Below are 16206 nucleotides of genomic sequence, written 5' to 3' on the forward strand. Positions count from 1 at the left end.
CCTAATTTCCCCCACCCTTTTTCTTCTTTTCTTTTTGCTAACTCCCTGATGCCATCAAAAAGTTTCATGCAGTGAAATACCACTTAGAAGGAGTCGGGAACAAACTCATTCAGACAACTGTTGTGATTTCTCAGAAAAAGGTTATGAAGCAGAACATCAATGTGTGCATTAAATAAAATGCATTAGTTGTTACAAAGTAGTTGATATTTCTATTATTTATCTCTAAGGATGTATAATACTGTTTTAGACAAGTAAAACTATATTTTAGTGTTCTTAAATGCTTTGATAGTTGATAATTTTTTAGTAATAAAATTAGATCCTCTGCAGTTATGTGAATGGGGTTTCTTTGTTTGTATCTAATGGGTGCTCTTTTATCATGTTTTGCAGACCCAGCCAGATGTTGTCTGTTGTGTGCTCTGAGCCACTCTGAGCTTTGTTACCATAGTCTTTAACGCGACTTGCTGAAATCATAAAGCTGTGGCTTGTATTTTGGCCTTGTGGGCTTTAGACTGGAGCTAATTTACACCCTTGCAACTGAGTGGTGTGATTCAACAGTTAAATAGCAGGAAGCAATTAAATCAAGTTAGGGTGGTTTTTTTACTCACGGAAACCTAGACTTAAATAAGTCAATACTCCAAAGATTGAAACATTGCCCCTTGTAGAATTTAATTACTCTGTGGTGTGGAGGAGTATTGGCACTGACTTGTTAATGACATTGTAACTTGTTAGTTTTTTAAAGTATTTAGTAATGGCACCAACAGAAAAAGGAATAGATGTGTGAATATATAGTTGATTGGAATTTAAGAAGATTAATTTCTGTAGTGGCTAGTCATTGGTATAATTCTAGATCAGATACCTCATCATCTGTGCTAATGAACAGTTAAAGTAGAATTTTAATTAGTGTTTTGAAACTGTAACTCCAAAATGGAGCAACTGCTCCTAAATAGTATGTCATAGCTCTAAATTGAACAAATTTAGGTTGCCTTTTCAATTATAGTGCTTTATTTGCTTCACTTATGAATTGAGCAAAAAATATTTTGTCAGTTTTATTTGACTTGAATTATTTTCATTTTGGTTGTTCAGGGTTGCTTGGGGTTTTTTACCCCCCAAATAGGCAGTACTTTATAGGGCATATAAATTGTAGTATGTACTTGTAAATACCCAGTCTAGCTTGGCAAGTTTCTTAAAGGGGTTTAGGTTTTCTTAATATCCCGAGGCAGGTACATGGGAAAATGTGACAAAGTTCTCAGGAAATTGAACAAACTTTAGAAGATAAGGGCAAATTTTAAACCAAACATTCAATCAAGAGAAAGCAAGGCATTGACATAGCAAACTCTAGCCCATCCAACTTCAAGTTAACCAGACACACTTCAGTTGTGTTAAGCCAATAATAATTTTCTCCAGTCTCTCACTGTACTTCTCATATTTGAAAACCTTGGTGGAACATTGCTTTATTACAATATGGCACAAAGTTTTGTCTCATTTTAAACAGAGGACCTGAGCTAGACAGTCTGACTAGTGCAGGGATGAGCTATGAACATATCCATAAATACTTAAAAAATATGATTCTGTTTAGTTGGCAGTTGGATTCAGGTCACAAAAAGTCTTCAGGAGCTTTAAAGTTTTTCAGTTACAGTGTGATTGTCATGAAATGAAGGATTTTATCTTACTAAAAAGGGTCAATGTTGCCATCTACTGACAGTTTGTTAATGAGACTTCCTAATTGCAGTTGTAGCAGAAATTTGTGTAATCTTGAAGAAAATCCTTGCCATCAAATATATATAAGGCACTATAAGGTACCATAAGGTTTGAGTACCAACCTGTACTTTCAGTTTGAAAACACTTGAAATAGTGGCTCAGGCATTGGAGAAGGTTTTTTGGAAATCCTTGATTTTGTCCAGCACATTGTTCCATTATGTGTCTTTACTTGAGAAGTATCATACTAAAAAATAGTTTTTATAATTGATGGGAGCTAAGTGTTGTTCAGTTATTCTTAAACCTGTGGTGAAATGTTTCATTTGGAGTGATAGACAACTGTATTGCTTAGAGGGTTCTTCAAAATATGGCTGCTAATGTTCTTATGGATATTTTTCGCTTTGGCTCTACTGCAGAACACCTAGAGCTCTGTACCTTGAGATTTTGAGTATTTTTGCAAAGGATCTATGAGGTAAAAGTCAAACTGTGAAAGATCAATGATAAAGTTTGAGAATTCCAGGATATAGGCATAGGTAGTTCAGATGAGATTCCTGGTTGTAAAGGGAGCTGAAGCATTTTGATAAGTAACTTGGGTAGAGGATATTTGAAGGCTCATACATACTTTCATGGAAATAGTATCACCAAGACCAGTATTTTACAAAGTAATGGTGTTTTGCCAATTGATGGGGGTGGTGGGATGGACGCAGACACCAGTGGAAAGAATAGTCTTGTTTTATTATTAATATTGAGGCAACACAGACATAAGGGGATACGTTTCATAAAACAGTAAGCATATTACTCATTTGGCTTTAGCAACAAACAAAAATTAGAAAGGTATTATATCTAATCATTATTATATGAGAGAGAATAGTTATTGATAAGGATACATCACCAATTGTCTAAGTACTTCAGCATCATCCAGAGTCACAGTCCTTTTGCAGTGAAGACCTGGAGAAGCCTTCCTGGTAATTGGGAGAATCCTATGTGGTGGGTGTCCACTCATAGGTGAGGTCTCAGGTTTGCCCAAAAAGGGGTCCAGCTTTTATAGGCCCAAATCAACAAATCCAAGTGACTTGTTAGCCTTTTATGCAGAAAACATCTGGTTCTGATGGCATGCTTTCTAACCAGCCAGGGCCAGAGCACAGGCCATGGCTGGGAGATTTTTTGCTGAAAATATTCCACTAACAAGTCTCTAGGTATATATGTTGGGAGGATTTCTCCTACTAACAAACCTTTAGGGACATTAGTTGGGATAATCTCTTAATATATCTTAGACAAGGTTATACAGATGTCTCTACAGCAGCCAGTTTGGCATTAAGAACAACTAATATAAATTTTTATCATCTTTTTGTAACTCGAGAACCTTGATCACATCATGTTCAAGATTCATCTTGTAAGTCAATTCAGGCCTAGGCCTGCTGTTCAGGCCCTAGCATATCAGATGGAGAAGTAGAGATTAGGGTTTGGGAATCAGAGATCAGAAGATGGGAAGGACTGAGGTGTATCTGCATAGGATGACTAAGTAGAAATTGGAAGCTCAGCCTCCAGTCAATGAGAAGGAGAAAATCCAGAAGAGAATACAGGTGATGAGAGAAACAACCACTATAACATGGATCTTCTGAGGGATATGTATCATAAGCAAAGACAGAGCAGGAGACCAATTGAAATGGAAATTGAAAGTGGTAGGATAGGCAGGAACCCCAAAAAGGAAGTTCATTTGTTGTGATGTAATTGACTACCTATGACAGTGGTAAAATGACAACTATGAGAACTGGAAAAATTATTTCTGCTAAGTTCTTATACGTGCTCATTTTTGAAAGGTTTTCTTATTAGCTGATACACAGGAAAAACCCCATGTTCTTAGAGAACACACTAAACTCTTGTCTGTAAGTTATTTGATGATTGTGAGTAATTGTCAAAATACTATCTCAAAACTGGCCTTGAAAGACTAGAAATAATTGTTTGATGCAAGAATTATCACAACAGTTCTAACTGAGTTAATTGTACTATGTTGGTATGGTTGCCTTAAATGGGAACAGTAGAAGGTTTTGAGTTGATCAAAGTCTTGTCTACTAATTTGATAAACATCTGCATACTTTTTCAGGGCAAAATATCATAAATTAAAATATGGCACAGAACTGAACCAAGGTGACTTGAAAATGCCAACTTTTGAATCAGGTAACTTTTTAACAACAAATTTTTGTCTGTTCAATTTATTGCAGCTTTCTTCTCTGCACCCCTCTCTTAGGTCTGTTATAGGGAATACATCTAGGGAAGTTGTGGGGTAAATGGGGTAAATATTTTTTAATCTGAAAATCAAAATTAATTTACTTTTTTTTTGTTTGTAGAAGCTCTGAATGTTTTTATCTTAAATAAAGGAAAATACTCCAAAGAAGGAAAAAATAGTCTATCCTGACTGCTTTTCTAGAGTGCATTCGATTTTGCAGTTGTAAATACCAAGTTGATAATACCAGTTTTGCTCTTCAAAGTATTGCAGATGGAAGAAGGCATTTCTCCTACCAATGCTGGGCTCTTTAATAAGTTGAATTGCATTTTACTTGTTTTGAAATGTTGGTCTTTGGAAGTCTTTGGGCCTGTATTTGTATAGTGTGCCTTAAAAATTTTGTCTACAGATTTTTATGCCAGTCTCTCCTTTCCTCCTTCCCTTCCCTTCCCAACCCCTTCTGTTTTACAATACCACATTTTGGGTACATTTATACCCAATTGAAACTAGAGATCATGATGAATATTTCTGACTTGATGGGAATTTTTGTTTGTGTCTAAAAGCAATATAAGTTAGATGTTAACTATGACACTGTGTCTTTCAGAAGATACCAAAGATACAGAGGTTCCTGCAGTACCTCAGAATAGCCAGTTGACCTGGAAGCAAGGCAGACAGTTACTGCGACAGTAAGTAGCATTGTTGGATGTTGGTGTATTCTTACTTTTCCTTGCAGCTTGAGGAGCTCTATGAAACAGAGTAACTGAGATGGGCAAATAGTGATTTGTTCTTCTGGACCTTGGAGTCCTGAGCTTTAAGCAGAACCGAGTAAGGTTTTCCATGTGAGAGGGATAGTGAAGTTTATTTTTCCTTAAATGATACAACAGTAGCAGTCATTTTTACGATGAATACTAAGTTTCCTTTTCCATCAAATATCCTTTCCTCTTTTCTTCTTCTCTTAACTTATCTAGGTATCTTCAGGAAGTAGGTTATACAGATACAATATTGGATGTACGTTCCCAGCGGGTAAGGTCTTTGCTTGGGCTCTCCAATTCAGAACCAAATGGTTCAGTAGAGACAAAGAACTTAGAACAGATCCTGAATGGAGGTGAATCTCCTTCGTCAAAACAAAAGGGACAGGAAATCAAAAGGTAAGTGAAGACATAAGAAATGCATGAAGCTTGCTTTGCTTAGTCATTGATTATGTACTGGTCAGTTTACACTGAACTTTTGGCTGGAGAGTCTGTGAACACCTGTGAGTGTAGCTGACCACAAAGAATTCTGAACTTAACTGAAATTGGTTATACATAGGAACATAAACCCCTATTACATACATACATATATGTTATACTAACATGATATACAGGAAAATTATGTGTTGACTATTAAATTATGTAATATAATCACTTTGGAGTTGTTATTTTAAGGAGGGAGTCTGTTGAATGGTGCTTTCATAATGAGGACTTAAGCAGATGTAGAAACTTCTTCATTCAGTGATTTCTTGTTTTGCTGGTTTTTGAGTTCTTAAGCTGTCAGGTAGCAATTTTGTTTAATCTGGTTAAGCTTCTAAATCTCTTCAGCAAGTAAAATGGATTCTCTCTTAATGTTTTTATTTATATAGGAATTCTGGTGATGTTCTTGAAACATTCAATTTCTTAGAAAATGCGGATGATAGTGATGAAGAAGAGGAGAATGACATGATAGAAGATATTGCAGAAGGAAAAGAAAAGCATCGGATAAATAAGAAACACAAAGTAAAATAATTTTTTTTTCTCTTTATAATAGATCTGAAATTCCCTTTAGAAAAGAATTTTTTTCTCCGGAGATGATAGAGATATGTAATGTTAAAGTAATTGTTGCACTTTTGTTATCTGAATGGGTTATACATAGATGCATTACCAAGAGATTTGGTGGTTTACTTAATACATTACATTGCAAACTTCAAAACAACTAACCAGACTGTTTGCAAATATGAATGCTGCATTGGATTTTCCTGAATAGTTGGCAGTATGAGCTTGGCTTGATGCAAGCTTTAAATCTCCAAACAGATTTGTCAGGAAGGGGTTTTCACCATACCTTGGGCTTCTGGTAAAAAGATTACTCAAGCATTTAGTTGCATCCCTTTTTTTTCTATAAAAGTCTGATAATAAGATTATAAAGTAAATCTCTAAGTGTATATGAAGATCGTAGACTTACTTTTTGACTTGATAAAGCTTTTTTTTAAATAGAAAGCAAAAGGATAGTTTATAGTTATCTTTATAAAAATGGTCTCTTTCTGCAAAAGTAAGAACATTTTGCAAATAACCTCACATAGAAAATTTCTTGAACTGGATAATAAAATAAAACTTTTCACTGATGCCTTAGTAAAGGGTTTGTTTGTTTTGTTTAAGGTGAAGATATGGTTAGAAATAGTAAAAAGACAAATTTCTTAAAATGCTCTATATTCCAAGCTTATGCTTTAACACTGAAAAAGAACTGGAAAGCAAAAAGAAGGACAGGCTTCTGGACCAGTAGAAAGCATAGTTTGTAAGCTCTCTCTGCAGAGCTATTGATAGGGCAAGAAAATTAACAAAGTTGTCTAATTCTTATCTTAAATAAAAAAGTGAAGGCTGAGGTGCATGAGATTTTTGTTGTTAAAGCTAATGTCAGCGTTCTTTTTATTTCCTAATGTTCAGCAGACTGCACTCCTTTCTTTTTTGTTTTGATAAGCCGACTGAGATCAGAGTTTCTTCTTCTGCATTTTAAATTGAAAAATATTTTCCCCTGCAACAAATTACTCAATGACAATAGCCTATATATCTTGTAAACTAAATGACTAGAAAATCTGTTTATGATTCAAATACAAGAAAATATTTATCTTTTTGCAGATTGGTAATGAAGGTTTAGCTGCTGACCTTACAGATGACCCTGATACTGAAGAAGCTTTGAAAGAATTTGACTTCTTAGTGACAGCTGAAGATGGTGAGGGAGCTGGAGAAGCTCGAAGTTCAGGAGATGGAACAGAGTGGGGTAAGACACTAATAAAAGCATTTTAAAATAAAGAAAAACTTGTTCATGATACTTCTTAAGGGTTTTGTAATACTAAAATGGTGTGGATGTTTGGATGAATGTGGTGATAAAACATTGATGCTTAGAAAATGATATTGAATGGTGAAACTTTCATATATATATGTACGTATATATGTTGTTGTAGGTGCAAGTACAATTGTAGTTACATTTCTTTCAGGTTTTGTTTCTGATTTCAAAACTAAGAGAAGAATATTTTCTTTGTTAGATAAGAATTATCTAGAAAGGCTAGGATTCTGAATGTTTTTATACCTAGATTAAATTTGCTTTCAAATACAGTTTTCTTTTTTTTTTTTAATTTGCTCCTTATCAGGACCTTCAAACTTTTTGTACCTAAGTTAAATTAATTCTTGGGTGTACTTGAAAAATGGACAATTAGTTGTTTTATTTTTCTGAGATTTTTAGAGATTATTGCTAATATGGCTTATATTAGCAAAAAAAAAAAAAAAAAAAACAAAAAAAAAACAAAAACATTTCTAATAGCCCAACCTTTTATTAGTGACTTGATGTGAAACAAAATATGTTAAGTCAGTAATTTCTACAATCTACATGTTTCAAAAGAGGAGATTGAAGGGAGAAAATCTGTATAGGGAAAAAATAGTGATTCAACTAATGGGTATCTGCCTTTAAATGGGAAATTTGCTATCTTAATTTCTGAACTATGATACAACCAATTTTGTACTTACATACTGTAAGTCTTAAATTTTAAGCCCCAAACTGCCATTAGATCATGTTGTTTGAGCATTTTATGTGACAGTGAAGTCATACTTCAATACACATCCCAATGAGCCAAGAAAATATAAAGATTTACAAAAATTAAGTAATGGCCAATTTTCCAGGAAAATAATACAGTCTTGATTTTGAAGGTAGCAAGGATTTGAAACCATTCTTTCCTAAATACTAGTGTCAAAGATTAGTGACCTTTATTTTTAAAACTCAAGTCTTTTTTCTAGTTGGAAGATGAAGCTGAACAAGCTGTTACCTTTAGTTTTGGTAATAAATGTCTATTTTTGGTATCATTTTAGTTGCTTGCCCTTTGCTTTTGAAGCTGATGTTGTTTGAGCAGTTTCTTGATGATATTTTCATTTAAGCACACAGGCAGATCTCTTGGTAAAAGATGTCTCATAGCACATGAAGCAAGAGTTTTTGACTTTGCTTGCAACATTCCTTCAAATACATAGTGATGTGGAAAGTTGTGGTTCTAGTATCAGTCTTACTATAGTATATAAAAGGCAAGATAGTTTGATACTGTAATGCTTGCAGTCAAAGATTTATCCATGGCAGACTGCTGAAACATACTGTGTTGAACTACTAGCTTGTCCATTGAAATTCCAAGTTGTTGTTTCCAAGGATTACTTTCCTGTGTATTCTATGTCTGGCATTTTCTCAAGTAGTTACCAAATTCTAAGGTCTCTTAAAAATCAGATTGACACACCCATGCTTTTCATAGAGCTGTTTGAATGTTTTTTATAACATTTTAAATGAACCCGTAACAAAATGAGGCAGAGCACTTAAGGATGTATGCTTTTGTGACAGCTGATTTAACTGCAGCAATCCCATTGCTACCAAAAATCTTGTATCTGAAAATGGGAAGGAGGAAATAAAACATAAACTTAGTTTCATCTTTCAAAGTATGTTCTCAGTTTTGCTGTATGAAGACAATTTTCGTAAGTTTTTTGTATATTTTGTAACTTACTATTCAATCGAAGACATGCCTACAACTGTAGTAGCAATATTTTTTTCACAGTATGTCACTGATTTTAGTACAGATAGTCTTTCCTTAAATGGGCATTTAAGGACACAGTCCATCAGATCATGGGATTGTGTTACTTTTTAAAGATCAGTGTAAACATGACAAGACTTCTTTGTTAACTATCACAAATAACATCTTAAATACTGTCCCACTTAAATGCTTTCTAAAATAAAATAATACATGGCTTAAACCAATTTATTTTATCCTGTCATGTTATTTTAAACTCTATGAAACCTATTACTTCAAATTTCCAGATCCATCCAGTTAGTTATTTATGTTGAGGCGAAATTTAATTTAAATGAATATGTACTATTACTTCCTAAACAATTCCATCAATTGTGAACTTAAATATTTCTATTAAAATCTAAATTTTACTTCATAATGTTCTAATAGTTGCTCTGTTTTGTTTTCATAGTCATTTCTTTCTTCCTGTTTTTGTTTTCCTGTCATTAGCCTCCTTCTATCACTTCTTTCCTTCGCAAACATTTAAGCATTCTAGAAAAAAAAGTTAATATTTACTTCTCTAATTAGCTATAATGCTTTTATTTCCATTCTGGAAAACATCTGATGTTTAGGCTCTAGATTCCCTAGTTTTGCTTCAGTAATATTTACAGGACTTAATTGCAGAGTATTATTTATATGTCCTACTTTCAATATCCTAAAGTATTTCAGCCCCAAATTTGATAGTTACATTTTTGCTGTTGATGACTTCTTCAAACCTGTCACTGAATGTTTTGAAGTTTGGATTGCATTTCTTTCCTCCTGTATTATGGTTTTTTATTGACACATTATATTTTATGTAAGTGCCACTTTGAGTGTTAAATTAATTCCAAACATTGTGGTTTCAAGTGTCCTGTCATGCAACATCTTTTACTTAGGAACAGCTTATCTTCAAAATAGTGAAAGATGAGCAAGGTCAAGCAGTGTTAAAAGAAGAGTCAAAGTGATGTGACATACTAAAAAAAAAAGTAGAGTTTTAGATTCAAAAAAAAGTAAATCTGCTTATGGTTTCATATGTTCATCACTGGATTTCTCTTCTCCATGAAACACAAAAGTTCTCTTTAGAGATGGACCGTAAGTCAGAGAATGACTGTGCCCAGAATTCTGGGTGGCAGTGTGTAACTGAAATTCAGAGTCTCCTGGGCCATCTTCAAAAAGCTTTTAAAAAATAGAAAATTTTAAAGCCAGCATTTCTCCACTCACTTATGGAGGTCAGTGGACATCCTGGGTCCTCTGTGCTGTCCTGTGTCAGTTTAGGGCAAAGAAGGTCACTCCTGGGGGCAATTGCCAAGGTCTTCTAGTTACATGCCTCTGTTCTGAAATAGCCTAATATATCTAGGCATGTTGGAGAAAAACACTGCTGGGTTTTCCTGAAAATCTTATTTGAAATTCATTTCACAGCCTACCCACATATTCCAAGTTTGTGTTTTACCTAGTTTTCTATTTACAGCCTACATTTTTGCAGCCATCGGTGTTGGTTTTGAATATTTATATTTGCAGGCTTGTGCTTTTCCTGTTTTCTATTGACTGAATGAGCCCAGTTCCTTCAAATTCTTTGTCTTGATATTCAATGCCCTATTTGTTTTTCACACTACAGACATTTTCTAAACTTCCAGTGTAGTAAACAGACTGAACATGTTACTTCAATTTTGTCATTATTTGAACTGTCCTGTTTTAATACACTGCACTTTTAAAAATGTACCAAAATGAAATTTTTTAGAATATAATTAAATTGATGTTAGATGTGGTCATCTTCTGGTTGAGTTTAATTCCCTAATCCTTCTCTGCAATTGTGCAACCTAGGTGATTATTCTCATTTTATTAATGGTACTTTAGAATTTTATTAATTAGTTTTAATTATATTTTAATTGAATTTTCTTTTAATTGCGTTTTAGTGGTTTTGATTTTTTTCCTCTTTGATTGGTCATATTCTCTGACTTATCTTTCTGTGCTTCTTGTGTTTTCTGAGTAATCACTCTTCCTCTCTGTCAGTGCTTAGGCCCAGTAATCAGAAAGACTGAGGTCTTTGTGTTTGCAGTTTGGTAGATGTAGCTGTAGTTTGGTGTAGGATGTCATTGTTCCTTCTCATCATCAGAGTTCTTTGTGGACAATCTCAGGGGACTCTGCCATTATGCTCCCATTTCATGTTTCACTACCCTTGCCATCTCTGTATTCCACCTCTTTGATCGAGATTATTACTGAATGATGGTAGATGTATCAGTATTCTAGGTTATCTGTCTGCTCATTCGTTGTCATGTTTTGTCATGAAATATGTACTTGGAATAACTCCTATTATTTTTATTCTAAATACATGTTACTTTGTTTCTGCTGTGTATGACTCCTCTTGTGTACTTTCATGATTATAATGGCTATATCTTCAAAAATGGGTACAATCATATTGTAAATATGATTGGAAGTTGGGAACTGAGGAACTAAGTCTTGTGATTTTATGCCTAAAGAATTTGTGAGTATAAAGCTGAACTGGCCCACAAACCAAGATTGGTTGCTGCCTAGTTGTCTACTAGCAAAAGTGCTTCTGGAGATGTTATGTTTGCCTTGTCATAGAATCAGGTTTATCTTTTTAGTAATTTTAAGTTTCCAGAAATGATTGAGATGGATAGTCTAGAAAAGTGGAGACCTGACTTTTCATAAAGAGTAATTAACTCTGCAATATTTGTCAAAAAGAAAAATATATGCTTCTGAAACTACTGTGGAATGTTGTATTTCTGCTAATTATTATTTAATTTCTGGAATGCAGTGGGATGTCCACCTGTGCAAATTAATTTTCTTCATCTTTATGTAAAAAACTGTATTTATAGATTTGTTTCTCTGGTTATATGTAGGAGCAAGATTTCTTTCTTGTGCATGTAGAATGAATGCGAAAGGATGCATGGTGGTCTTCATGAATAAACTGGCACTGACTTACTCAGCTTGCATTTTCATGAGAGATATAGCATGAATGCTTTTATTTGCTTATTCAACACTGGCTGAATAATTTCTTAACACTGTCTTTCTAAAGATGCAGTAATTGTTTCTGAATACCAATGATTTTTTGTGTATTTTGAAGTATCTAACATAAACAGTTACTTATGAAGTTTAATTTGTTTGCTTCTTGGTAACAAATTAACATACAATTTTCAAATATGTAACTGATAATATACAGTGCCTTGGAAAACTGTATGAAATGAAAGTTGGTTTTTTATAAACTTAAAACGGAGACTGCACCTTTAAAATAAAGATTTATTAATAACTTTTATTAATGCTCTTATACAGCTATGACAGTAAATCACCAACAGCTTGCATTGCCAATTGCTGATTTGTTTTCTTTTAATAATATGCTGCATGTAGACAAAGATGACCTGTCCCCAACTGCTGAGGTTTGGGATGTAGACCAGGGACTAATAAGTAAACTGAAGGAACAGTACAAGAAGGAACGAAAGGGGAAGAAAGGGGTAAAGAGTAAGTGCAGATTCTGAATCTTGTAATGCAACACTTTTTTACCTATTTAAATAGAAGACATTTTTTCTCATGAGTTCTGTTTGTTGTTTTGTTGTTTTTGGTTTTGTTTTTGTTTTTTCCATTAAGCATCATTTTCTGTAATGGGGGCAACCAACTTTAACTTTCTACCTGCTGAATGTGAATATGTCAAAACCTTTGACAGTCATTTCATAAATGAGAAATGTTGAAAAGACAAAAATTCAGGGTTAAAGAGGTGAAGAAAACTAAATGCGTAGAAATGTTAGTGTAAAAATAATGAACAACTTGCATTTTGAGGACAATCCTACTCTTATGTTTTCTGAAAGATTAAAACTTCATCTGTTTCCTAAAGTATAATATTGTGATACTGTTGTGGGACTGGTGATTACTGGGCTTTTTTTGGGGGTGTTGGGGTGGGGTTTTTTATTTACTTTTTGGTTTTTCTGCTTTATTTTAATATGAGCTTGAAGCAGTTGCTATTTATGGGCTTGTAATTATTTTTACAGCCCCAGGCATAGAGAATTAGGAAATGCCTGTAATGTAAATACAAACTTTTTGGTGGCTTTATTTAGGAGATAATCTTCATTTTATAATGCCCTTCACTTTTCTGTGCATTTACCAACATTTTATTTAATATCACTTTACTCCCTGAGTTTTCTGACCAGTTGACCTATTTTAACTATGTAGTTTAAACCAAAATTCAAGGTTGAACTATGTGAGAAAAATTCTTTTGGTAATTATGTTATCAATTCTAACTATAAAGTTTTTAGTGCATAAAGTAGTATTAAATCTGTCATCAGAGAATGGTTTGTCTTGGGAGGGACATTAAAGATCATCTAGTTCCAACCCCATCGCCATGGGTGGGGATAACCACCAGACCAGATTGCTCAGGGCCCCCCCCCCCCCTCCAAGCTGTCCTTGAACACTTCAGGGATGGAGCACCCACAGCTTCTCTGGACACCTGTTCCATTAATTCATTACTCTTATAGTAAAGAATTTCTTCCTAATATCCAACTAAACGTACCCTTTTAGTTTAAATCCATTCCATATGTCTGGACTCACAGCTCCATGTCCTTCCTGTGCTGGCCCCCCAGAGCTGGTGCAGCCCTGCAGGTGGGCTCTCAGCAGAGCAGAGCAGAGGGGCAGAATCCCCTCCTGGCCCTGCTGCCCACGCTGCTTTGGATGCAGCCCAGGACACATTTGGTGTAGGTGCAGGTGTAGCACCAGCACTCGGTCTTGTTAAGCCTCAGGAGATTCCCATGGACTTGCTCCTGGAACATGTCCAGGTCCTTCTGGTTGGCATCCCATATTGCTTTAGAGAAACTCCCATGGTTGCTATGCTTTTATTTTGGAAGTATTTTTTAGCATTTCTGGAGATAACTAGTAAAAAATATTTTTTCCGCAATTTGAAAAATTGTATGGGTATACACTAACTAAATTACATGATAATTAAAATGCAACACTTCCTGATGACTTCTGTAATTATTAAGATTTGAATTTAACAGTTACTGGTCAGTTAGTTCATGTTGGTTTTTTTTTCAGCATTTTTGCATTACTTGTACACACACATAAACATAAAAGCTTTGACAAAGCAAAGATTTTTAGTCTTTGCTTTAATGAGAGTCTACAGTAGTCATCTGCATGCCAATGTGTATCAGCATTTAACATGTAAATCAGTATTAAAATGATATCAAATTTGCATTACATATTTGGTAGGATTAGAAATTTATTTTTAATACCAAAATGGACTTATTTTACTTGAAATTTTCTTACTAAATTCTTTACATTTTAGACATTTTGAACTACAGTGGCTGCAAAGTAACCAAGTTTTCTTCATCTAAAGGAATTTTGAAATCTTTGGTTCACAGAAGGCAGTATTTAGGAGTCAACTTTGTGTGACGGTGCTGAGAAGTGACATAAGTCACACATAAACAATAATCATTGTTTAGCATTTTGAGTTTGAATTCTCCTTTGGGAAACCCTGAACACATGTAGTCTTACAAGGTGGTTTGTGAGATTCTTTGCTTGTCATAGTCATGATAATTTCTGAAGAAAAATTAGCCTCTACATCACTGAGCTAATTGGATGAGAGAACTCCATACACAGAGTAAAAGTATGCATTCAAGGTTGGGCAAATTCATTTAAATACGATTTTGTAGACTTTTTTCTCAGCTTTTTAACATTCTGAAACTGAAAATAATGTTGAAGGGCCTTTTTATTCCTGCTGCTCATGTCTGATCATTTGGGGTCTTCATCCTGAATACATATCTCTTTGTTGTTTTGACTTCAGAATTTGTTTTGAGTACCATCAGAGCTTATCTGCATGGTAGTATTTATCATCATAAACATCAAACAAATGTGCATTAAAATATCATCTTTTGCAATACTTTGAAGACAGCATAATAAGACCGACATTCTGATGGGTTCTTTTGTTGGATATGCATCTGAAACTGTCATAATCTGTATTTGCACTGTAACATAACCAGGCAGACACAGCCCTGGCCTCAGGTATTGAAACTTTCATTCTACATGTACACATAAATAAGTGAACAGAAGTAGATCTGATTCTATAAGGATGCTTCTCTAGTCAGTATCCCTGTTTCCTTTCGGGTGGGATATCTTAAGGTCATCTTCTGTCAGTGCATACATTTTAGTGAAGTAATATTCTTGTTGGCTGAGGAGAAAGAGGGTGTCTGTTCTGGTAGCCACTGTGTTATTCTAAACTACTGCCTCTTTATGAAAGGATCTTTAAAAATACCCCACCAAAACAATAACAAAAATCCACCCCCTCACAACTTCAATTTCCTCTATAATGTCATCTGTAAAATGATGCAAGATCTGTTTATTGAAGAGTTCTTGTGTTAAAAAAACCCAGAAGCAGAGAAACAAACCACACTTATCTAGGACTTACTGTGATCATAGATAAGGAGTTAGGTTTGATTTCTACAAAAGCAGGCTTCTCTTTTCAATAATATGCTGAATTTAAGGCCTCTTTCTTGCCCGAATTTGCTGAGCTCAATTTTGGCAGGTAAGTCAGGGGATGACTGTTTTTCAGATACAGCCTGTCACCTTTGCAGGAGTGGAGCTGTTATGTAGCTCATTTCATTCTATCAGATCAGCATATAATGTATTCTCAGTTTGAAAGTTTTCACATCTTGTATATATATACATCTATATCACTGTTGAAATTAAGATACTTTTACTGTTTTTCCTTAGCTTTTTGTATTTTTTTTTTAATTTCTTGCTCTTTTCCCTCAGTTTAATTGTTCTGTACTTACAAAACATTATTTGTTCCATTCACTTTCCTACTCTTGATTTCTGGAAGTAGTATAGTAGTTGATAGGACTGAAAAGAGATCTGATTTTTAACTTCTTCATTACCATCACGTGTTCTTGACATACAAGTATCTCTGTGTTACATTCAGACTTGCACTAATACATCTTGGACCTAATAGAACTCTGCTTAAGGCTTCTCAGACTGAACTTCTCATCACTGAATATTCAGTTACCTATTTCACTATTGATCTCTGAAGGACAATACACTGAGATGGTACTGTAACTTTTGCTTCTGTTCATACCAGGTTTATAAAAATTTTTTTGTTGAGGGTAAAAGGGTCATCCCGTTTTGTGCCTTGAACATAGTTGCCTAAGCAGAGGCAGCACATTCTTTTCTTTCAAAATCTCCTTGTAACATTTACAATACTTGAACAGTTGTATGAGGGTACACTTGCACTTACTTGAAAGCAGAAACTTTTGCAGCCTTCTGTAGTGGTGGCACAGTCTTGAATATTGACATATTTTTCAGCATGAAATGCACAGAACTTGTTTGGAACAGCAGCTGCTCCTTTGTAAACTTCTCTCTGTATTGTATTATGATTGAGGCCTGTTCTGAGGTTATGCCTGAAGGACAAGAAATGCCCAAACATACTGATAAACACTAAAAGGCAAGGCTATCAGTCTCCTAATTAGTGACAAACTAAATGAATGGCTGCTTA

The 16206-nt window shown here is 34.5% G+C and overlaps 1 protein-coding gene across 5 annotated transcripts in view; it reads left to right on the forward strand.

Annotated features, from left to right (window-relative positions):
• Positions 1-16206, forward strand: part of STRN3 (striatin 3) — a 58110-nt gene that overhangs the window by 21227 nt on the left and 20677 nt on the right. For 2 of the 5 annotated variants that reach the window (XM_021539342.3, XM_021539345.3), the window contains exons 3-8: positions 3800-3873; positions 4524-4605; positions 4888-5067; positions 5538-5670; positions 6784-6925; positions 12084-12194. In XM_021539342.3, the coding sequence (XP_021395017.2) occupies positions 3800-3873; positions 4524-4605; positions 4888-5067; positions 5538-5670; positions 6784-6925; positions 12084-12194 (722 nt within the window). The remainder of the gene's footprint in view (positions 1-3799; positions 3874-4523; positions 4606-4887; positions 5068-5537; positions 5671-6783; positions 6926-12083; positions 12195-16206) is intronic. The other 3 variants (XM_021539344.3, XM_021539346.3, XM_021539343.3) reach the window with 2 other exon arrangements.

Source organism: Lonchura striata, chromosome 6 (assembly GCF_046129695.1).
Source record: "Lonchura striata isolate bLonStr1 chromosome 6, bLonStr1.mat, whole genome shotgun sequence".
Lineage (NCBI taxonomy): Eukaryota > Metazoa > Chordata > Aves > Passeriformes > Estrildidae > Lonchura > Lonchura striata.